Source organism: Parus major, chromosome 2 (genome assembly GCF_001522545.3).
Source record: "Parus major isolate Abel chromosome 2, Parus_major1.1, whole genome shotgun sequence".
Lineage (NCBI taxonomy): Eukaryota > Metazoa > Chordata > Aves > Passeriformes > Paridae > Parus > Parus major.
Genome location: NC_031769.1, coordinates 104,168,876 through 104,193,415, shown reverse-complemented (window position 1 = coordinate 104,193,415; position 24,540 = coordinate 104,168,876). Strand labels below are relative to the sequence as shown.

Sequence of the window (24,540 nt, the reverse complement as noted above, 5' to 3'; positions counted from 1 at the left end):
CACGTAAAATATTTAGAGATTGCTGATTAACCACTGCTGCATTGGAAGCCCACATTCCCTCTTCCCTGCCCCGCAGTGACTGAGCTTCCATACGCCAGCATCAGCTGCTCCTTACAGTTTTGGACGGGTCCCTTTCCTATCTGATCCCCACACGCCCTCCCGGCAAAGCGACAGGGCAAGGTGACCCCGAAGGAGCACCGCGATGTCACATGCCGTGGGGCGGCCGATGCCGGCAGCAGTGTCGCGGAGGAGCCGGTGCTGGCAGCGGCGGCTCAGCCACCCCGGGCCACCCGGGACTGCGTCCCCTGCGGGAGAGGCTGCGACCCAGCCCGGCCCCGGTCCCTCCGAGCCGGCCTCAGGCCCCGGCGGGGGCGGTCCCGGGGCGGCGCTGCAGCGCGGAGCGGGCCGCGGGCAGCGGCAGCGGGAGGCGGGCGCCAGCTCCTCCTTCTCCCTTTCCTCCTCCTCCTCCTCCCTCGGCCGGGGTGGGCTCGTCCGCGGCAGCCGGGGTGTGGTGTCCTGCCGTGCCGTCCCCCGTGTGCGATGGACTGGCAGGTGCTGACCAGGGAGCTCTCCCTCTACCTGGAGAGCCAGGTCCGCGTGGGATTCTTCGGCTCCGGCGTGGGCTTGTCCCTGGTACTGGGTTTCGGCGTCGCCTACGCCTGCTACTACCTCAATAGCATCGCCAAGGTGAGAGGGAGGGCGGCGGGGCGGGCGGGCTCCGCAGGTGTCCCGCCGATGGGGACAGTCCCGAAGGTCACCGCGACCCACCGCCCATAGGCGAGGGGATAGCACTTGGCATGGCTGGGGGGCAGGGCTCTGCGGCCGCCTTGTCCTCACATCCCTCGTCCGTCCCCTGGAGGTGCCGCCCCGGGGTCCCGGCCGGCCGAAACCCGCTCGAACCCTACACGGGCCCGGCAGCGCAGTTCCCCCTGCCCGCCGGGGCTGCGTCTTCCACGGGGACCGCCGCGACCCCCAGAGGCCGCCGGCCTGCGGTGAGGGAGGGCTCCCCTGGTCGTGCTCGGTCTGGGAGGGGAGGGGGCTCCGGTATCGGCAGTCCCCAAAATGGAGTTATACCAGTTGGAGACCTTGGCCAGGTGCCATGGTTTGGAAAGGCAGGTAGGAGACTGCCCTCCACAACATAAACCCGACGTACTTGGTTCACTAGCAGGGCAGGTGATAAAGTAGTTTTGCTGCCCTTGTGTCCCCGTCGGTACCATCCTGAGTACCTCTGGAGGCACCATGACAGCGTTCTGGGGACTGGAGAACTCTTGGGCATCTCCTCATCAGCAGTAGTTTTACAGATAAATTAGGAAATCGCAAATTACTTGGATACGGTGAGCCTGATGAGATCTGAAGTGGCCCCGTGGTGAGAGCGCCTCGTTGAATGCATAATCAACTGAAAATACGCATATCAAAAGGTTTTTGACCGTGGAGGACCTGAGTATTGCCACAGTCCTTCAGAGAACCGCTGGGAACACAGCATTCCTCTTCATACAGAAGAGGGTACTTGATTTTGCTCAGAGGAGAAAAGTGAAGGGAGGATGTACCATTACAGCTGTTTATGTGGAGTTGTTTTCCTCAAAGCATCTGCTATTGTCCTATTAATGCTTGTATATTGGGGAGTCATTGTGACAGAAAGGTATAAGAAATACGGTTGCTAAAACCTGAGATGTTTGATACACAGGGTTTTTTCCGTGTTAGTTGGTATACAAATGAAAATTGTAAGTAAATTGCACGCTGAGCATTATTAGAGAGGAGGAACTCATGTACTTGTGTACTGTAGAATGAGATAGGAGAAGTGCCCTACCAGGTTAGAAAGGGTACTGCGGTCAAAGTGCACGCATGAATTAAATGTCATTTTTATGTCATTTTTATGACATCCAAGAAAACAGACTTGGTAAAATCTCTCTTGCCCACTAAGAAACAGTGTGAATTTAATTTGTCAGTGAATATACCATGACGGTAAAAGTAGAGCTAGATCAGTATGTTATTAGAAATAGATAAGGAACCATTATGCTTAATGGATTTCACTTCTCACTTGGGAATTCTGGCATTTTATTTGATTTTCATTTTCTTATCTCTGCATCATGAAAGATAAAAGCATTGCAAATGATTATATGAAATAAATTAGTTCACTGAGAGAGGAATTAAATAAGCTGCATTTCTTTATTTGTTTTTTAGTTTGTTTTATAAGAATGCCCGTGTCTGACTGTAGTCTCTTTTCCTAGAAACCCCAGCTGGTGGCAAGCAATGACCGTTTCTGCCGCTTTCTCGAGGAATATTGCCCTGTTGTGACAGAAACTTACTATCCCACGATTTGGTGCTGGGAAGGTCGGGTACAGACACTCCTGCGCCCCTTTATCACATCTAGACCCCAAGTACAGTACAGGAAGTAAGTGCCTTTATTCTGGAATGTGATTGATTTGATATCCAGCTGTTCTCTTACTCTGTGTCACACCCACTGTCATTGCTCAAGTTTGTGCCTGTTTTTTTTGCTGTATGCCCACCTTCACAACTTTGTCATAGACTTGAAACCATCTTTATAATGGATCTAATATGAAGTAGGTTTGAAAGGTCAGTGTTCCCAAATGGCTGTATTTTATCTCAGAGAGTTTTGTAGCACAGAAATATAGGTGACAATATGGGAACTGATGTGGTTATATGTTCACAGGATTACACAGTGGGTGAGGTCATAAAAGACCTCTGCAGGTCACCTAGTCCAACTCCCCTGGTCAAGCAGGGTCACCCAGATCATGTCAAAGTAGCTTTTGGATTTCCATAAGGATGGTGACTGCACAATACCCCATGGCAAACTGTGCCAGTGCTTGGGCACTCTCACATTGAAAATGTGTTTTCCCGATATTCAGAGGGAACCTCCCATGTTTCAGGTTGGGCCTCTTGACTCTTGTTCTGTTAATGGGCACCTCTGAAAGGAGCCTGGCTCCTTCCTCTTTGCTCCCTCCCTTCAGGTATGTAAACACATTGCTAAGTTCCCCCTGAGCCTTTTTTTCTTCAGGCTGATCAGTCCCAGCTGTCCCAGCCTTTACTCATAGGAGATAGGTTCCAGTTTGTTTGTCATCTTTGTGGCCCCTTTGCTGGCTTCTTGCCAGTATGCCCATGTCTGCCTTGGACTGGGGAGCCCAGAGCTGGACTCAGTACTTGAGGTGTGGCCTCACCAGTGCTCCATAGTGGGGCAGGACCATCTCCCTCAGTGAACCATCTCTCTCAGTCTGCTGGCAATACTCCTCCTAAGCCTCCAAAGCCTCCAGACTTTGGCCATCTTTCCTGCAAGGAGGCATAACTGGCTCATGTCCAACATGATGTCCACCAGGAGGACCCTTGGGTCCTTTTCTGCCAAGCTGTTTTCCAGATGGGTAGTCTTTACTGGTAGATGGGGTTGTTCCCTTCCCAGGCATAGGACTTTGCACTTCCCCTCATTGAACTTTGTGAAGTTCCTGTCAACCCATTTCTGCAGCCTGTTGAGGCCCCTCTGGATGGCAGCACAATTATTTGGCTTATCAAATATTCTGGTGTTCGAATGCCATTATTTTGCAAAGGTCATGCAGTCACTGTATCTGTCCATTAAACCAACATGTTGTACCTTAACCATAGCACAGCCACATTCAGCCTTGTTTTGAATATACAGAACTTCTGGGATTTTCAGAGTAACTTTCACCTGTAGAGTTTGTTGTGTTCTTTCATGCCTAAATTCTAAGAGAATAAGGAAAAAATCCCTTATATTTATTTTTTGTCCTCAGCTGATCTCTTTCACACAGAAATGAGACTTAGTCTGGCAAATGAGGCATTTGGCACAAGACCTAAGGAGAAGGACTTTTATGCGCCGGAACCTGGATGCAACACAAGTTGTTTCAGCTCTGCTTGCACGGTAGAATAGATTTAGCATTTAGCAGCTTCCCTTGGTTTTAGTAACTAGGAAACATTTCAGTGGTATGGCCATGTTCACTTTTTCTAGTCCTTCTTGTACACTTTTATTTCAAGGGTTTTGAGAGAAGAAACATAGTTCCGTGGGGCAGTGCTTATTTTGCACCATTTTAGATTGTGTTGGCAGTACTCACTAGCATTGCATCTATTTCCCATTACTGAAAAAGGGCAAAGCTGAGCTAATGAGTCCAACAAGGCTGGTCACCTCTAAAATCTGCAGTAGTCATTACCAAGAATTTCAAAAGAAAAATCAAATGGAAGGTGGGCTTACATTTTGGTAGTTTCCACACCAGCTTCCTTGAGCCATTAAAATATGTATATATTAGCTTTTATCTACATGTTTGGCTGTATAACTACTTTTCTAAATTATGAAAGTAAAGTAGCACTTTAACTGTTCAAATTTCCAAGAAGTGGGAAGATTTGTATGTTTCTAAAAAAAAGAATGAAACTTTTTTGTCATTGTTTAATGCATGCATAACTTTGTGAGCTATTACAGTGTTTGTTACATTATTAAGATATATGCTATAAGAGTGCATTCTAGCACATTCTGTAGTGATATGGGGTGAAAGATGCAGTAGTGTGTGTCTGTGCACTCTAGTTCTTTGGATGAAAAGTCAAAAAATGCAATAAATGTTTATCACATTAGCCAGTGTGCTATCGAAAGATTCTCAGATGATTCAAAGGAAATCTGCAGTACACAAAAATGCCTGTATAAAACACAAGGCAGTGCCAAAAATCACATTAGCTACAAGCTTCCAGTACATCAGCAGCAATTTATGAAAGGCCATGTCTTCATTTACTGAGCGGGAATTACTCCGCAAATTGACTGTTCTAACTCTTGTCAGCTGTAGGTGTAACTCTTTCTGAATGCAGACATGCCTAGTCAGGTGGCACTTTGAGTATTAAAACATAATGAAAAATGCAGAATTCATACCTGGTAATTTGTAAACTCTAAGCACTCTTAATAGCGTGTATGTATTTTTCAATCTAATCAGTATTATCTTAAAATGTACCTTTCAGTGAGCTCATTAAAACAGCAGATGGAGGACAGATTTCATTGGATTGGTTTGATAATAATGACAGCTTATATTATCCGGATGCCAGCACAAGACCCACTGTCCTGTTATTGCCTGGCCTGACAGGAACAAGCAAGGAATCCTACATTCTTCATATGATCCATCAAAGCGAAACACTGGGATATAGGTACTGTTGTTTTCCCATTGCTGTTCATTTTGCTGCTTCTGGTAGGATCCAGTATCAGTATGTATATGTATCAGATGCTTTCCTAAGGCAAATGAGATCTGAATACAGTAGTTTATGTAAAAAAGTGTTATTAGCAATAATAATCATAGTGGGATTATGTAACAGGCAGTACATTTGGAAGGACTGTTTTAATATCTACAGATGTGCCCCAGAGATTGCAGAGAAAGCCAGCTAAGTCTGCACAGGGCTTTGCTGCTGCTTCTTAAGTTCTTATATTATATTAGGTGTTAACCTTTACACTTTCTAGAGAAAGGGTTTGTATTCAGCTCCAAGAAGACTTGTGTGGATGGGTTGTTGGCAGTAGGCCTTGGAGGAGGTCAGCTACTGAATGCCAAAATTGCTTGATTCAGCAGCCTCAGATTCCTGGGTGCAGAAAGGAGAGCTAGCCTACTCTTACGGATGGTGCTTGAGCAGGTCTGTCACCTCTTCATTGTCACTGTGTAATTTGGTTTCATTCTTAAGGTTTCTGGTCAGAGTTGGGTAACGTAAGTGGATTAGTCAATGAGTAGACTCCTTTATGTAACCGTATTGCTGCTGCTGCACATTACAGTAAGTTGTCATTGTTCCAGGATCTGTATTTGGAATATTAGATTTTGTCTTTGCAGATTGGCTTCTGGTGCTGACTCCAGTAAGTTCTTCAAATATGTAAATATTAGCTTTTATCTACATGTTCAGCTATATCTTAATTATATTAAGTTATACAGATATATATATACTCTATACATTACATAGTAACAACTTATTACTATAAATTTTTAAAGTTTTTCTGGAAGTTGTATCTGCATTTCCTAAGGCAAGAAGGTAGAACATTCAAAAGTGGACCTTTAGGTCAGATTTCAAGAGAGTGCTATAATTTTGTTTTTAAATAGCAACATTTGAGAAAAATACCAAAATAAGTATTCTTTCATACCTTTAACCCATCTATGTATATTATTTAATAAAATTATTTCAGTGAGATGATAGAAGAGTAATAGAAAAGTAAAATTTTTTGAGAAATGGATTCTTAAATCATGGTAATACTGCTAGAAGATTCAGAGATTCCCACCAACAGAGAGAGACCAGAAACTTCTGCTGTACCAGATGAAAAAAAAAGTCATTCCCAAGAACCTGCAACTTAGATCCAGCTGTCATTATAATTTTGACTTGGCTCATTTTTTCCAATTTAATAGAATTATGTAGCTTTGGGGGATGTCTACACACAGATCTCTGATGTTCTTTTTTCAGAGCTTTAGGCTGGGCCCTGCACTGGCAGAGCTCATGGCAGAGTGCAGGACATGTCTGTACCACCTTCAGCTAAACCTTGGGGTTCTCACCCTGAAATCTGACCTCAACAAATCACAGAGCTCTGATAGTCCCACTGACCTCAGTGAGCTCCATTTTGATATAAAGCTTGTTCCACACAGGTCAGCCTCTAGGATCTGTAGATCTGTAAATATTTATGTGCTGAACTTATTCACAGAAGTGGCTTATTTTTCTTTATGCATTTTCATTTCTTTGTGTGTGTTTAAGTTATGTCTGTTGGTGAAATTAACAATGTGCACAATTGAATTTACTGTCTCAATTTTTAGATGCGTGGTTTTTAACAATCGGGGAATTGCTGGCGAGGAGCTTTTGGTAAGGATAACTTCTAAGATAAATATCTCTCACTTATAAGTGGTAATTGTGAAATCATTTGTGCCTATTTGTACAGTTGGATTTAAATGACAAACTCAGAGCATGGGTTAAAAATACAGAGAAGAGAATTCAGCCATCTGGTAGATCAATCATGTGCCAATATTAATTTTTTATTTTGAAACCCTAGAGGGTCAACTGGTTAACACACAATTTTTTCTGAGCATTTCGTTCTAGGAAATTATTCAATTAATAATATCTGTAACATTAAAATGAGCAATACTTACATTTTCTTTCCAAAAATACTGCAGTATCTAAAATGTGCACATCTCTGCTCAGTCATTGCAATTTTCTCCCATTGATTTAGCATACATATCCAAATATAATCCACTGAAATTTCTTTTTCAGTTTAAAATATATTTTTGATATTGTTAAAAAGGTGTTTCATTAAAACTGATCCATACTACGTGTTAATGAATTAATGAACCAGCTTTATATGGATATCTGTATCCTGGAAGTTAAATGTGTTCTCATCCTTTTCTCAGTGATCATGACACAAACTCAGCCACAGAGGATATTTTTTTGGGACAGACATATCATGTTTGCTTAGAAATAACTGTCCATCCCTCAGATCTTGAAGCTAAATGTTTTCTGTAGCTAGGGACAAGGCATGATGAAATATTGCTGAATAAGCTTTGTTTTTTCATATGTGTTCTGTTGACAATTCTGCAGCTGGAATGAAATGTGCATAATACTCGGTATTGTTTTGCATTTTTTAATCCCCTGGTTTCAAACTTTAAAAAGCTCAGAATGTTTTCCCATAATCAGATAAAGCATTTCAATGCAAATATTGCCATGTTAAGAGTAGTTTTCTGCATACTTTTGGAGATGGATCTACAAAGCAGTTTTGTGACACACAAAGTCCTTATTGATGAATTTCTGAATCATTTAGAGAAAAGATCCCTTGTTTGGATACATTGTGTGTATTTTACTGTAATCGGATTTACATCTTTAAGCTTTATAAGTTCTTGTGGTTCAGCAAACCAGCTGAAATTATCACATTTTCTGCAAAGGGGTTTCAACATTTTAATATAAAATCCCTACTTAATGAGTCTGAAGCATAGTTAAGCACCACAGTAGAAATTAGTTATGTAAGCAGCTCTTCTAGTCACTTTAAAGATAGATGCAAATTCACAACAAATAATAGCTATTTAAAGGATACTGTTCTCATTGATTATTGAAAGCTATTGTGAAATTTTGGTCTGGAATAATAAAATATTATATTGACCACAGCCACTGTGAGCTAAGATGGTGTTCTAAAATACCTTCATACAAAATGTAGATAGCTAAACATTAAACTGCCTGGAATTAACTGAATTTAAAATAGAAGATGTATCTCCAGTTTTATAAACTTAAATCAAATACATTTTTACTTAGAATGCATTAGATGCTAGTTACTAAAAATAATTTATTTTTCCTTGTAAAGTTGACAATTTAATTAAAATAAAACACATTCACACTGTTTATAATTAATAGGATGTAAAACAGTGAAGAGTGATTCATACGGGTGAGAAATGGAAATGCAACATGAAAGGAAATTGAAAATGTCTTCAGTTTTAATTATCTAGATTTAGCTTTTCTTTCCATTTCTTAATCTTTGACATCAACATTTCAATATTCTTGTTAAATGTGTTTTAAGTAATCAGTTTAATGTTGTTAAAATCACCCACAAATAGCCAGGCAGTTTAACTGAAAGCAATTTAAAAAAACACCCTTGAAATGCATCATTACTTCAGGCAACCGAAAAATTCCATTAACTCATAGTTATGTATTTTTATATTTAGTTTTAATGTTTCACTGAATTTTGGCAGTTCAATCAGTCCAGGTCACTGACGTGTTAGTAGCAACTTTAAGTTAAAAACTTCACTTCTCTGTAGGTGAGATCTGCACCATTAGAAAAAAACTTACGTTATTGTGATTCTTACGGTACCTGAATGGACTTGTCTCCCTCATAGTGCTCCAGATAGTCCCTCAGGTCGGATTATGTGGCCTGTTCCAGGTGTCTGTGCAGGGGAGGCTCAAAAGTTGTGCTCATCCTTCAATAGCAGGGAAGTGGTTAACCAAAGCTTACCCAAGGGGTTACCCAGTCTGATGCTAGCAGTGGTCATTCCAAGTCTCAATTCAGGATTTAAGGAGACACTAATAATGGACAAAGAACAGATAATACATGTTTCATTGCTTTAGTTAAAAGAATACTTTACTAAATTAGAGAAACCACACTGGGGAATTTATTTATGTGTTTATTTGGTTGTGTTGTATGTAGAATCTAAATATGGGTTAGTTTTCAAATGCTGGCTGACAGAACTTGAAATGTAATGCTTTCTTTCACATTTGAATGTGGGTGAATATAGTAAAATTGTTATAACTTCCTTTTCTGAAAACCACAGCCTTTATAATGTTTCCATTTCCTTGGGGTATTTTAAAAATATCAGTGTCTATCTAGTTCTGATCTAGTTCTGTCTAGTTTAGCACGTTGTTCTCTGTACAGATTTTGTCTAATGACCTGGAGGTTGCAGATACCGAGGATACCTGTCACCTCTTATTTTGTAATGTTAACAAATATAACTCCTTTCTTCACCTCCTTGTGAAATGCTCTGGATTTATATTTGGCATTTAGTGAAGCTTCACAATAAATGCTAAATTTATCTTCTTATATAATGATTCACTGTTCAGTTTGCTTTGTCCTTAAAGGATAATATAAAAGCTTATGATGGCATTTTTCCCTCTTGACTCCTTACAGACACCAAGGACTTACTGTGCAGCTAACACAGAGGATTTAGAGACTGTTATTCATCATGTGCACAGTTTACACCCGTCAGCTCCATTCATGGCAGCAGGTGTTTCTATGGGAGGGTAAGGTTGTGTAACACAAGTCAGCTTAACTGTGATCATAAGACTGGTGTAGCCTGATTGTAAATTATTACTCTGGAATACTTGCATTACTTACTGAACTTCAAGCAAGTTGGGTTTCTCTCCAATATGCAGAAGACTTTGAGAAACTTCCTATCTTTGAGGCTTTTACCTCTGTGTCAGGGAAGGTTGAAATTAGCTAACATTTAAAAACTGGGGGGAGCGGGGTGGAGAAAGACAGGAAACAATGACAGGCAGATTGACAGCCAAACAGGTAGGCAATACAGTCTGGAAACTATGGAGGCTGTCTTTGGAACAGAGTGATATAAAATAGCATCTTGAGCTAATACACCATGTTTCATAGCAACCTCTGGCAATAAGATTTGTCTTCACTTTGTTTGTGTTCTGCAGTGTGTGGATAGGTTAGGCTGGAAGAGGTGTGGATATCTGCTCTCAGATATCAGAGATCTGCTATCTCTGTCTGGCTCAGAAGCAAGAAGTAGTATTGTTCAAACCGGTAGGGATTGGTAGAGCATGTGGTATTAAGACTTGCTGTGTCCTGGCTTCTCTCCAGAAAGCACAGCAAGAACAGACAATGATAGCACAGTTTGTTAGGAAAAAAAAAATCACTGTTAGAAACTAGCAGAACTATTCCAGCAGCCTCTTTAACAAGAACTGTAGCAGAGGAGAATTTTCCTTAGGAATACTGCAGACACAGTCTCACTTCCTGAGACTTCCCTTTTCTCTGATAAATTTTGTGGGGGATGGGCAGATACAGCCCATATATATTGACATTAATCTCTCAATGACTAGTAGGATCTTTGAGATAAATACATACTTGTTAAAGACTAGTACTCTCTGCTTTATCACAAATCTTTAGTCACTAGGTTCCCTGTTCTGTTGAATAGTGGTCCCAGGAGGGAAAAAGGTTGGTCAGCCTAACTTCAGTTCTTTGAGAAAATCCTCTGGGAGCCATTTCCAGGCATATAGGGAATACTGGTGACTGTTTTCATCGAGGACAAAACAAGCCCAGGTGATCTGATTGCATTCTATGATGAGATGACTGGCTTCACTGATGAGGGGAAAGAAGAGAATGTTTGTTCTGAGGATGTTGTTTGTTCTGCGTCTTCTTTTGTACCAAAACTTACAGAAGACTTTCTTGCTGCAGAAACCTTTCTCTTGTTGTCTTCCACATCCCTTGCTTGTTCCAGCTCCAGCTGAACTTCACTTTTACTAACTGCATCCCTGCCTGCTTGGGCAATGACTGTTTCTCCCAGGCAGACCACCCCTCTTCTACCTTAAGGGTACTTCCTCCTTGAAATTGGTCAGAAGGGTTTTGTTTCCTCCATGTGATCCTCTGCCACACTTGCTCAACTTCCTGCATATCAGAATGTATCACGCTTTTGCTTTATGTTTGGTTATCCTTAAAGTCCCGTTTGCTCATCAGGGTCATCTAATGTAAAATCTTGCCAATCAGATCCTTGGACAAATGAAAGCCAACTCTCTCCAGTATTCTAATTCTACTGCTTACCTTACCCACTTACTTTTAATCTTAAAAATCCACCATCAAATAATCTCAGTGGCCAAAACTGTTGTGCATCTTCTCTGCCTGACCAGTTCCTCGTTACATATGAATAGCAGATCCACAGAATATTTTTCCTATTGAGAGCCTTGACTGTATGTCAAAATACTGACCTCAGTACTCTGCAGAAATCAGGTCTGCTTGTGCCTTGCTGTTGATGCTGGGATGGCTACAATTCCCTGTCCCTGGCAATTATGAAGGGCTTAAGGTGGTAGAAGCTGGCAGTTCTGTGACTGGTACAAACGTCCACATCAGCCCTTAGTGTCCTTTCTGTCCTTGGCTTAACCTAGTTATGGTATCAAAGTACTGGCAAAGTCTGTTACAATGGCACAAGGAATCTGTGTGGTGTACTTGGCCTATATGTCACCAGCACCACTGGGCAATTTAGTCAAGATGTTCCACCTTCCCCCTTAAAATACTGAACCAAAACCAGAAAGCATATGTTTAATTGTACAGAGCACTGGAATAGTCTCTAATTATCTACATGAGAACTTGTTCCATGCTTCAAAATTATTTGGAGCATTGCATGTTTAAAATTAAACAGGAGCAAAGATCTCACCAGGGACATACTGCAAAAATCATCCACTTGTCTTAATCTTACAGGAGTTTTATACCATCTATTTTCAGAATTTTCTGAATAGTCAGATAATCTATATAAGACAAATTTTCCCCAGTTAAGAATTAAAATAGATATTCACTTCACAGACATACATAAATATAAACAAAAAACTACCTGTTCTACTATCTTCAGTACATATTATTGTGGAAAGGGACTTTATTTGGTAACATAAAGACTCCTAAGCCTTCTCTCTACTACATATACCCTCTGAATTCTTAGGGAGTGCTTCTTCTTCTTCTGCAACATTTTTTTTGGTTGGTTTATTGGACTGCTGTCCTGTGATGTGGCAGGTAGTGCAGAGGGATAAAGTCTCTGTGATAGAAGGCTGATTCATAATGTCTTTGCTAAAGGTTGCTGTCTCCTAAAGCACAGTAGATGATCCAAGGTACAGAGTAGCAATCCAAGGAGCTATCTTAATGTTACTAATTAACTGTAGTGGTTTGTGTTGAAGACTTGGTATTAAAACGCTTGTTGTAAACTTTTTGGTCTCAGACAGTAAAGTAAGACTTGGAGCTTTTCCGTCAGTATTTTTATTTTACTCTCTTCCTGTTGTTTTATTTTTTCTGCACTTGAACAGTAGATACTTGTGAACTCCCCCCATTTTCAACTCAAGTGTACATTATTAGTAGAGACTGTAAGTTTCAGTTGGTCAGAAAGACAAGACCTGAGCCATTTATTTGGGTCATAATTTTGATTCTCTAGTTTTATTTACTAACCAAGACTTCATGCTTCACATACTTTGTGTTAAAGAAGAGGTATGTTTTTTCATATGTGTTAGGTGAGGTAATGGCACTACCTTAATCTCAAAAGACTTCTTCACGGTGAGGCAGGTGTGCCAGGGGCAGCTTGTGTTTGTCAGGCACACTGATCAGATTTATCACATCAGGAAGACAAAGAGCTTGTAAGATGGTAAAAGTTACTAACACTTGGGAATACTTGTTCCATGAGTAAGAATCATTTGACTTTTCCCTCCCTTTCGTGATTGAAGACTAGTACATCTCTATTTCTAAATGCACTCCTACTCACACCCTACACAGTGCACCCAGTTACTCTCTGATAATAGTGAAAGTAAACTTCATGAGTCATATGTTATTTGACTAGCTCCTAGGTGTACTAGGCACAACTGTAGGACTCATAGGAGAAACTATTGAAAAACAGACAAAAACATGGCTGTTACATGTACTCTAAATTGAAGCAAACAGTTTGATAGTATGTATGTTTCTGTTTTTCATTTGTAGCATGCTTCTTTTAAATTACCTGGGCAAAACTGGCAGAGACACTCCTTTAATGGCAGCTGCAATTTTCTCTGCGGGTTGGAATGTTTTTGAATCTATAGAATCTCTGGAGAAGCCACTAAACTGGCTTCTTTTCAACTATTACTTGACCACTTGTCTACAATCCTCTATCAGCAGGTGAGTTGCCTTCTGAAATACTTAGCAAGGTGAAAGGATTTTACCATGAAATCAACAGCAGGTATAAAAATATTGGTAAAATTAATTCTGTAACAACTCCAGTTATTCTTTGTGCATTATTTGGTAACTTTTGAAATCAAAAGGATCTTTTCAAGAAAGTTTGTCATCAATGTGACTAATTTTAAATGCTGCTCAAGAGATTCACAAGCCCAATATACTTCTTTATCTATGGATTAAGTAAATGGACTTTTAAAATGTTTAGACTTGCACATACTGACTTTGAGTAGGTTTGCATATATAATAATTGTTTTAAGTTGGTGTTGACTGCAAAAGTACAGAAAGGCCTAGTTCATCATTGGCTTTAGAAAACCAGGGTGTATTTTGTATTCCTAAATATTAAGTTCTCTTATCTTTTGCATCTTTTTCATGGCTTATGCAGATTCTTACCGTTTTGCTAGATGTGTCTATATATGGATGAACAATTATTCTGCTCTTGGATTCTAGACAGAATTTTGATACGACAGAAAATTAAAAACAAGAATGTTAGACAGTTACTTCTGTAAATGTATCTGTAAAGCAGAGAACTACATTTGTTTACATAACAAAAAGACCAAGCCCTCCAATTTTTCTATCTTTCTTTTTAGGCATCGCCAAATGTTGGAGAAATTATTTGATATGGATCTTGTGATGAAGGTATGTGAAAACGTTACATCTGCTCGAGCTGATTGCTGTTTTCCAAATGCTGACGTAGTTCCCTATTTGAATTCTGTACTTCAGGCTAGAACTATCAGAGAATTTGATAAGCAGTTCACTTCAGTCATGTTTGGCTACCGTTCAATTGATGATTACTATGAAGATGCTAGTCCATGTCGCAAGCTGAAGTCAATTGGAATTCCAGTGTTATGTCTAAACTCTGTGGATGATGTTTTCTCACCAGCTCATGGTAAGTTTAGGCTTTTTAAAATAAATTTATCTGTATATGCAAAAATATCTGTATTAAGACAAACTACAGAGCTTAGAGAATAAACTCACACCCATGTTTAGAAGTGTACTGAAATGTTACTTGCACATAGGATCAAAACTTCCATGGAGGGGTCAGTCGTGCATTTAAGTTTAAGACACATAAAAAACAGATGATGATGGAGAGACTTGATTAGTACAGAATGGAGAAGTATAGGGGGTGGCCTCATTAGGCATTTGTGGAGTCTTTACAGTCAAAAGAAAGAAATAGGCACATTAAGGGTGTGGGTTATCTCAGTGTAAGGAAGACACCAGATGTGGTACCCTCTCAGAAGCACCTGTTTCTGTTCACTAAGTATGAAGAGAACCCATAAAAAAGGAGCTTGACTTCTGATGTCTGGATGTAGTCATTCAGAATTCAAACTGGAGACAAGTGGGTTTTTTTACTGCCGTTCTTTAAGTCCCTACAAAGAATGCATGGGAGTCGCTTATGTTTGAGATGACATGAAATTCGTATCTGTTGATCTCAGTGTCATCTCCAGTACCTGTAAATTAAAAGTAAAAACAACCCATCTAAGTCAGTTACATCTAATAATGTAGGCCAAAATCTAGGGTAAGAGAAGACATATGTAAAAGGTGAGCTCCTAGAAGGAGCTGAAATTAATAAGAAGAATCAATAACAGCTAAGTAACAGGCTGCGTTTTCCATTTTCTTTTTGTTTCATGCCAAACAAGTGATCATTATGAACATTTTGTTTTTCCTCTGAAGATCAAAAACCCTGTTGCTAACTATTCTGAAAATATGTACATGTTCCTGTGTATTGGTTATAGCTTTTGAGAAGGAGAACAAAAGCTAATGTAGAGGAAAACCACTAAAATGAACAGCTGAGGTTGAGGCAACGGTCTTCAGCAATGAGCACCTGACACCTTTAAAAATGTAGTTTATACAACTGATTTATTTCAGGGAAGTTTTCTTCTGCCACCACAAGTGAAGTGAGATTCTTGCAGAATGAGTCATGAAACCAAAGTGAGCAGGCAAACAGATCAGAACAACAAGCAGAAATGAAAGAATTGGAAGAGACTCTTTGTGTGTGCTGTTTATCTGTGTGCAGATGTACCACACATACAGAAACATGCACACACATTACTATTTATAGTAACTGAAGACCAGTTAGAGACAAATGTGTCATGAAAAGGACTACTCCAGTAGAGCGCACTAGAAAAAATCTGATTTCTTCTCTAGAACAAAAAGCATCCATGCTTTGCATGAACAATGTAAAGAGATGACAGACACCATTATACGAGGGAGAAAAATGGTGACTCTAGATTAGCCAAACTACTACTAGGGATACCTTACATTGACCAAAACAGAGGCTTAAAAAAAAAGTAAGGTCTGAGTAAACATAGCAATATTACAATAGAATACTGTATGCACCTTTAAAAATTTGCAGTTCAAAGGCTTTCTGAAACGGAGTTAGTCCCTTTGTATTTATTACCCTCTGTGGAATTTTTTTCCCTTGAAATTGGACAGTTGCTTATAAGCTTATAATGGCCTGAAAATGAGAATGGATGGGCTGTGACCCTAAAATCTATATCCAAATATGAAACCTGGCTAGTGATTCTGAAGATAATTTTTATGTGTATTAGGACCGTGGAGATGACTTTCTCCACAGTACAGTAGGGAGGTCATCTGCTCTGCCACATTTCTTTCACAGAGTATCTGAGAGAGGGATCAATGGCTTCACCCCTTTGTTTAGCACTAGCTTAGTTTGTGGCCATCTCTCTAAAGTTAAGTAGTAACTGTGGCAGGGTCTACCTAATTAGCATAGTGACAATAGCAGTAAACCACTCAGTGTACCTCAGTCCCTGAAAGATTTGTTAACCTTTCTCAGCCCATTAGGACTGGGACTGGGATATTTGTTACCTAGATGAAAGTTAGTGCAAATACTCCATCTTCTTTTTTACCTCCAGCTCTCAAGCTCTCAAGAGCCAGCTATTGATCTGACCCTATGACATTCAATCTCTACACAAGAAAAGCTTTTTTTTTTTTTTTTTTTTTTTACTGTGAGAGTGGTCAAATGCTGGCATAGTTTGTGTGGTCTCCATCTACTGAGATACTTAAAGCCTTACTGGACACAGCCCTGGAAAACCTGCTCTTGGTAACCCTGCTTGAGCAGGGGGTTGGAGTAGATGATCTCAAGAAGTCTCTTACAGCCTCAGCAGTTCTGTGTTGTGTAGTTTGAGTACTCAAAGACTGAGTCCCTACAGTACAGCTAACAACAGAGTAGATCTCTCAATTCTTGAAGCTGTTCTGTAAAGGTAACACAAGTCTTTGTGAATATTGGTATGGTTGTTTGTGTAAAATTAGGTATCTAAACTATTTTGAGGATGCCTTTGAAGTCTTGAAGTGTAGAGGAGGGTAAGGTAAAACACCAGTACTTCTGAATCGGGAAGCACTAAGAGTCTGTTGTAATGACTGTCTATCTTCTCTTAAAACTGCGTGACTCCATTACATCTGTCTATCCTTGGCTCCTTTTTCGTTTGTGCTGTGTACCTTCAGTGGGAATCGTACTGGCAGGAAACACAGAGCACCCTGATTAGCAGCCTGGGATTTATGTCTGCTGCCATTAGTTACTGGAGTTCATTCATCATGATATCTTGACATCTCCTGTGAGCTGTTTTATGTTAGCAAACATAAAGGGTTGGCGTTACTCTTGGAGGTGACTTTAGTCTGACAACTGGCTTTTTTTCTGACTTAAAAACTTCTATGTGTGGACCCATAGAAGTCTGTGGCAACCAAAGTCAGTTTCCACTCCCAACTGTATCATGGATTCAAAGCCACAAAATTCATTCTCACCCAAACTCCAGCCTTTTATTGACTTTGGGGACTGGTTATTTCATGCCTCATCTCTCCCGGTAATACCTACCAGCTTTTAAGCTACCTTCCAGTTCTGTTGTAGATACTGCGGTTTCCAAGAGCTGGGAAACCAGCCTAGAGAACTCATCAGGGAGAAAGCTGTGCCAGAATTCTTTTGTATTGAAATAGTTTCCATAAAGCCACGGACATCTATCTTCCAGTAACAAAACTTGGGGAATACAAAACCAAGTCTGCTTTGTCACTACATAATGTGGACCTAAAGAGACACTTCCCTTAAAAAGTGCAGATGCTGCCTTGTTACTACCTGATTATTTCTTCTCATGTATTTCTTCTCTTTTTTTTTTTTTGGTATGCTTTGTACTTCCCAACAGTTATTTTTAAATATATTGTGAAAATGTGCCATTTGATCTCAATCCAGTATTATGAAGAAGCAATCAATTTGCAGTCCTTCCCTAATGTTGCTGTTTAAAGTTCACAGAGCTTGGCAGCTGATGTATCTGTAGTTTAATTCTGGAATGCAATTCTCACATTGCATAATACTGACTAATGAAAACAAATGATTTCTTCACTGCATGACACTTTTCTCACCATAACTAATTTAAACAAGTCACTGCTTCAGGAAATATGTAATAAAGCCAAGTCAAGCCCTTGGATTTTGTAAATGTGAAAAATAAATCAGGTAGATGGAGTGATATAATTCATTATCACTGTCGCATTTAACTTTCCATCTGAAGCGGCATTTTTCTCTGAAGAGACTTTAAGCAGTGTATTAGGCATCTGACTTAAATTTCACTACACTAATGCTTAGCTAATTGCTGCCAATGAGCATTGTGCCTGAGCTGGAAGACTGCCTTTGGAGCTAGGTACCATGCCAGCTCCCTCCTGATCCACTGTGAGAAATAAGCACATGTCTGAAGCTCGGTTATATATATTTTATTGAACTCTCTGAAGCTTTACTGCCCCCCTGAATCCAAACTTGGGAGTAATTGCTCTGAGGTGTTACTTTACATCCTGTTACGTTAAAGAGCATAGTAGAATGAAGTTGTCAGGAGAGACCAAATGGCCAAGGAATGGCCAGACAGATAACAATTAGGTCAAAAGTTTAAGGAGCAGAGAGAAATCAAGCAAAAAAAATAGAATGTCTGACAGCAGTGACTTACATGTTTTTTCTTTTGTTCTTTTTAAGAAACTTCTTTTTGGCAAAAATGTACAACAAATTGGTTTTGAATGAAGTAATTCTGCATACAAGTATTTACATTGCAGTTCTGTGATGACAAGTCACAGGTCTGTGCTTGCTGGATCAAACAGCAGTACAGATTTTGGCCAAAAAGAAACTTAAGTACAAGGTTACGTGTGGACAAAAATAAACAGTGGTATCTTTTGGCATGCCATCCTATCTCCTAAGAATGCATACATCCAGTGCTCTATTCATCTGCCCTTTACATTGCAAAATTTACTCTGTTGCATTGTGATTTTATTTATTGGATGGCTAACAGCACATAGGAACAGCCTTAAGAAAAGTACCATACCACTGCCAAGCATCATTTGCATTTTGGCACTGAGGAGTAACACAATATACTCAACTCTCTTCCAAGAACCCGTAGAGCAAGAAACTGCTGGGGAGGAGTTACACGGAAAAATAGAGGGAAATTCAGGATAGGGAAGATGACATTTGAAAAGACCCGCATGTGGCTTGCACCTTACCAGATCTGGAAAATAATCAGCATCCTAGTGCAGGACTGGTAGGCTTCTAGGAAAGACCCACTGTAGCTGTGTGGAGGCAGGCAGTACATGGCACCCACTCTAGTATTGCCAGCCAGTTTGGGAATGACCACCAGCAAACTAATTTGGGAGCTGGCAACCTCTGAATGACAGGCACGCAGAGGTCGTGGTGAGACTCGCCTCTAAGGGCTTCCCCAGGTGGGCTGGCATAGTAGAGGAGACATTTATTATGATCTCCCATTTAATCCTCCAGCAAAGCAGTTTCTTATCAGAGAGGGACATTCTCCCTACACATTGACACTAGTCTGCCAAATTGAATGACTGTCATGTTTTTGCATGCTTTAGCTAGTGAAGAAATATGTTCAGGCCAGTTAGCAGGTGATCCTGAATCTGTAAGGACTGATGGAGTTCTCATGTCTATCTTGGATACTTGGAGATCAAACCTGTCTCTCCTCACATATTCCTTCCCATACCCTTGCACAGAAGCCTATTTATTAGTCCCCTCAGTGACCAGGCAGACAGCTGCAGAACAGGTGTGGAAAGTGTGATTCACTGGCTGAAGCAGGCATGGGGTTTGTGTCTGATTCCTACTTCTCTCTTGGGATTTTGTTTAACACGGAGCACAGGCTACTGGAGGGAAGAAGAGCAGATGGCTTGGTACAGATAAGTGGGCAAATTCCTATGCAGTCGGCAGAAGCTGAGATGAATTGCAGCCACGCTGTTTGTACATGGCAGTGTGTTCCTCCACAGAATCCAAGAGAGGCAGATCAGAGATTGCCGAGCAGATTAACTCAGGCAAAACTCCAGACAAGCGCGTGCTGAGTCTGAAAATGATGCATGTGTTGGATTGCAAGAAATAACACATTGTTTTCTGCATCTCATGTTCTCAGCATGTGCTATTCCCCAGTCTAGGCTTTTACAGCATTGACTTTTTAGTGTGGCCTCAGTACTGCCTTAAAAGGCCCAGATCCTGCATTCAGTGTTTTCAGTTTTCCAGCTGAATAAAGGAAAAGCCAAGGAATTATTGTAGAAACAGTAAGAAGCACAGTTTCTTCCTCCTAGTAAAGAATTAGAATCACTTAGTAATTTCTGGAATCTACAAACTGCTTAGATTGATGCAATTTTGAAATTGGCTGCAATTTTGAAAGGAGGGAAAGAGTGGAAGAAATGGATAGTGCTGAGTAGCAAAGAACATCACATAGCTTGCAAGAGAGCCCCCATTGCTTTCTGGAGCTCGGTCCGTGCTCCCCCAGGGCATGGCCAGGTACCTCATGTTATGAGCAGGGAGCTCGCAACACCCCTTTACAACAGACACTAACCCAGCTCTGCAGGCAGTTGGTTTTGCATCTGTGCTGAGGCCCTGGAGTGGAACAGAGCGTGTCATTCCAGGCACTGCTGGTAGGGATCTCTGGGGCACAGACTGCTCCCCTGGCTCCACAGGTCCAGTGCTTCTGCCCTGATCTATTTTCAGTTGTACAGCTGTTCACCGCAGTGATTGCGCTCAAGTTCTCCTGTGACTTTCTGGCTGAGGGTCCTTTTCTGGCTAAGCAAAGGGCTTAAACACTGTGCTCTTACTCTAGTTGCTGAAAATGAAGGCAAACTGGCATGTCAAGCACACAGCTATGAGTTTGCCAGCATCCAAATGAAAGTAAGGAGCACATCTATGAATAAGGTGGTAATATGCAGATAGGGACTATTCAAGGATAATGACCTTTGAGATAGCAAATGCATAAAGGGGTAAAGGAACAGACTCCTAGAAACAGGAATGAGTAGAAGGTGTCTCTGAAGAAAGTGTAGACAGAATGGGTTGTGAACAACTGAATACCCCCAAAATTGAATCTGATTCAGAAATACTTTAAAGAAAATGAGAAAGTAATTAAATCTTGCGAATGACTTGCTGCTTAGTGTAGTGACAAGGCATTTTTAGTTGAGTAGTAAATGACTTAAAATCAGCGTTATTTTCTTGTCATAACCTTTTTTAGACAACACAGTGAAACTGCTGCTACTCCCTTCTTTGGACAAAGCATTTTTCTTTTGCTGTTGCTTTTTCTGTCAATGCTGAATAATCAAATATATCTGTATGATTTTTATTTTTTTTTCCATTTCATAAAGTTTCTTACTTGGAAACTGGAACTTTGAAAGGCATTCCTTTACTGAAATGTGCTGATATTTCTGCTCATTCAGATATCTACTTAGCATACCTAAAATTCCACAGGAATTTCCTTAAATAACTTAGTTTTTATGGATCTGTAGAGTTTGCAGTCTTGATATAAAGCTCCACTGCTGTGTCAACCAGTTCAAATGATAACAGGGTCATCCCATCTCACCAAGTGCCCTTTGTAAAGTCATTCGCTTTCTCTGGTGTCAGTCTGTACTAACTGACCTCTATTTTCCTTCACAAAGGGAACTGCCCAGGTGGTGAAATTGATTAAGCCACACATCTATGCAGATTCAAATTAGGAGGCACTGAAGCCTCCCTCCTACACATTTCCAGATCAGTTTGTATCTCAGGTGTCATTCACTGATGACTTTAAGCTACTTGTAGGTCATTGCTGAAATGACCACCACAGTGAAGGCTCCATCTGACTGTGGCTGCCACTACTCAGATGTTGGCATTAACATAGGGAACTGGATTAGGGTGCTAATCAGATCAGAAAAACTAATACAGCAAAAGAAAAATCCTTGTACTGTCCAGTCTAATAATCTGGATAGATTATGTAATATATATGTGTATATGTATATATATATAGATAATGTAATAATCTACATTCTAAAATCATTTCTAGCAGTCACTATGCAGTAAAGAACCACTAACCTCGGTGGCATGGAGCAGCTTTCTGTGTCCTTATACAATTGTTCGCCCCTTCCTCCTTCTCTGTTTACCTTCTGTCTTAGATTATGAGTTCCTGAGGGCAAGAACCATTCCCCAGCGTGTTTGCATGGTGTGCTCTAAACATGCAGGTGGTAAACATGGCAGATCAGATACAATGATAATCTTTTATATTAGCTGATAGGATATCTTGTAGACCAAATCTTACCCTGACATTAAAGGTTCTGTGCTTGGAGTCTCAAACAATTGCAATTGGGGTCCTAGTTCCTCAGCTTTCCTGAAGTTGAATATTGCAATAATAGTTAAAAATCAGAGTGCTGATTGTCCTTCTACTTACACCATTTATAGCAAATCCTAAGTATGCATTACCATGGGTGCTGTTCAATCAGTGAGTGAAAGACAAATGAAGCTAAAATTTTTACAGCAGCCAAGAAAAAAAAAAAAAAAAAAATCACACAGGTAAGGTGAATTAATGATAAAGAGAGAAATGGCTTTTAATACAGCTGTGGTTCCAAACCTTGTAAGACGTTCAAGCATATATTAATGTTGTGCCTATTTATTCATACATAATATGAGAAATGTTTAAGAGAAATTCAATGACTGGCATTTCATAGAAGGTTAAGGACTTAAAATGTTTTTTTCCCCACCTTTTAGCTATACCAGTAGAAACTGCCAAACAAAATGCAAATGTTGCTTTGGTTCTGACTTCGTGTGGAGGCCATATCGGTTTTCTGGAAGGAATATGGCCAAGGAAGTGCACTTACATGGACAGAGTCTTCAAGCAGTTTGTGCAAGCTGTGTTTGAGCATGGAAATAAAATCTTTAGCATGTAGCTTTGGACCCCTATTATAGCACAGTGGCACATTCTGACAAGGGCAGTTCAGCTTAGTGCACAAATTTTAACTCCTGTAAGCCAGCAAATGGATAAAGTCCATTACTACATGCAAAAATATTTTTGCCTAAGATTTTGTAGCAAGAAACTAAATAGTATGTTGTCACTTTTATATTTATTTTTAATATGCCTTACTAAGAATGACCTTAAATGAAACAGTGTTCTGCATACATCAAATTGCACTTAACCAAACTATCAAGTAGAGAGATTGTAATTCCTCAGGATTTTAATTTAAACCAGTATGTACTTAGGAGACTTTATTTAGATGGCTTTTACTATTAGAATGGCAACACTCAAAATAGCTTATATATTATCCTGTCACATATAGTACCAGTTAGCCCATTCCTTAGAGCACTGATGGTGAAAATCTTAAAATATGAAAACAAAAGGAGGGATCAAATAAAAGTACTGATACTTAAAATAAGTCAAAATTTCAGCATGTTAGTCCATAGCATTAGACTGATACCTGCTTTTGCTGTTCTGCCCTGAGAGTATTCATTCAGATTTAGGGCTGTTTATTGTTTTTTAAACTGTGTCAATGCCATACCTGTCTTACATGGTTATTTTTTAAAGAGCTAATTTATAGTGTTTACATATAACCAAAAGATTCCTTTAAAACAGTACTGTAATAACGTATGTAATTAAAAGACATTTTGCATTTCAGAGTTCATGTAAAGCTGGGTGTTGTCACATAAGTAACACATACTTCATATAACTGGTAAGCTTGGTGATTGAACCTGCTATGTTTATATTACCTTCCTAGAACATTTCAGTTTTAAAGAATAAATATTAGAGTATCAGGAAATTGTTATATAATCTGCTTTAAATTAAAGAAGAAAAACAAATTCAAACCTTTTGTCTCTGCTATTGTTTCATATCATTTCTGAAAAGAATGGAACAGACTGTTTAAAGAAAGTTGAGATGGAGTCACAGTTGTGCCGCTGGCTTGTTTATTTGATCATTTGTCACCATTTTGGCAGTAAATTGTGAAATCACTGAAGCCACTGCAGACGAACTTCTGCCCTAGCAGCTTACAAGTTGTGAGGGTGGCCGAGGCATCACTGTTCTCCTGAGCCCTGACAGAGTGACAGCCAGCGTGGGCCTTTGAGGAGAAAGGACAGTTAGAATATATTTTGGAACTGTTGGGAAGCCCTAATGTAGGGCATACTGAAATTTAAAACAGGCCCTTAAGCAGCATCTGTGGAGCTCCCATCTTCTGCTGATCAGTGATTTGGGCCCAGCCACATAGAAGTCAGGAAAGATGCCTCTGCATTTTTATTTTTATCTTTTGAGCAGGGTCAGTAACAAGAAGAAAATGTAGCTAAAAAAAGCAAGTCAGGTCTTTTGTCTCAAGCAGTACGTGAACACTCCTCTTGCAAGGCATGTTTCCTAGTAACAGCAAAGGAAGAACAAAAATACTTTTTGTCTTTAGAAAAAGAAATTGGGACATGCTATACGAGAGAACTGTTTTGTAAGGTAGATGGTTGAATTAAGAAAATTAAAAGTGCTTTCAAGTTTTGACTTTCCAAACAGGCACTTGCCCAAATAACAAACTTATTTTTTCTTTAATAAGAAAAAGGACAGTGACTTGCAAAAGCAAAATAAAATTTCGTGCATGCTACTACAATACAGAAAAATACCATATTAGTAGGGTGCCTTATTTATTCTTGTATTCATTTCCAGGTTTTATGTTCGTGCAAAAACAATGAGCAATAAACAGTGTATTTAGTATTATATTTGTAAAATTGTTTAGGTACAGTACTGTTCAAAATTCAGCATCAAGTATTAATAAAAATAAAACCACTTACATTAAATCACACCTTACCGTTTAAATAAAAGTAATATGATTAATGCCAGAATTTCTGTCTCTCTGCACTGTCTTAATTTAGATCTAATCCTTATAGAGGTATCCATGAGACA

At 39.8% G+C, this 24,540-nt stretch overlaps 1 protein-coding gene across 2 annotated transcripts; it reads left to right on the top strand.

Annotated features, from left to right (window-relative positions):
* Window positions 1–403: 403 nt before the first annotated feature.
* ABHD3 (abhydrolase domain containing 3, phospholipase) lies at window positions 404–24,479 on the top strand. Of its 2 annotated transcripts, none has more exons than XM_015619136.2 (9): window positions 404–687; window positions 2,229–2,392; window positions 4,963–5,145; window positions 6,774–6,819; window positions 9,617–9,729; window positions 13,166–13,339; window positions 13,984–14,032; window positions 14,117–14,282; window positions 22,383–24,479. In XM_015619136.2, exons 1-9 carry the CDS (start codon window positions 541–543, stop codon window positions 22,559–22,561), a joined length of 1,221 nt encoding a protein of 406 aa, XP_015474622.1. In that variant the 5' UTR covers window positions 404–540; the 3' UTR covers window positions 22,562–24,479. The 2 variants fall into 2 exon arrangements, with proteins under 2 accessions (XP_015474622.1, XP_015474623.1); XM_015619137.2 differs by lacking the exon at window positions 404–687 and adding an exon at window positions 3,759–3,886 and having other exon boundaries at window positions 2,303–2,392.
* Window positions 24,480–24,540: the final 61 nt, after the last annotated feature.

Bases quoted from the DNA above. Each gene is read 5' to 3' on its own strand.
- ABHD3 (XM_015619136.2), top strand. From the start codon at position 541: ATGGACTGGCAGGTGCTGACCAGGGAGCTCTCCCTCTACCTGGAGAGC. The intron at 5,146-6,773 runs GTACTGTTGTTT...CTCAATTTTTAG, and splicing joins AGCGAAACACTGGGATATAG to ATGCGTGGTTTTTAACAATC. The intron at 14,283-22,382 runs GTAAGTTTAGGC...CCCACCTTTTAG, and splicing joins TGTTTTCTCACCAGCTCATG to CTATACCAGTAGAAACTGCC.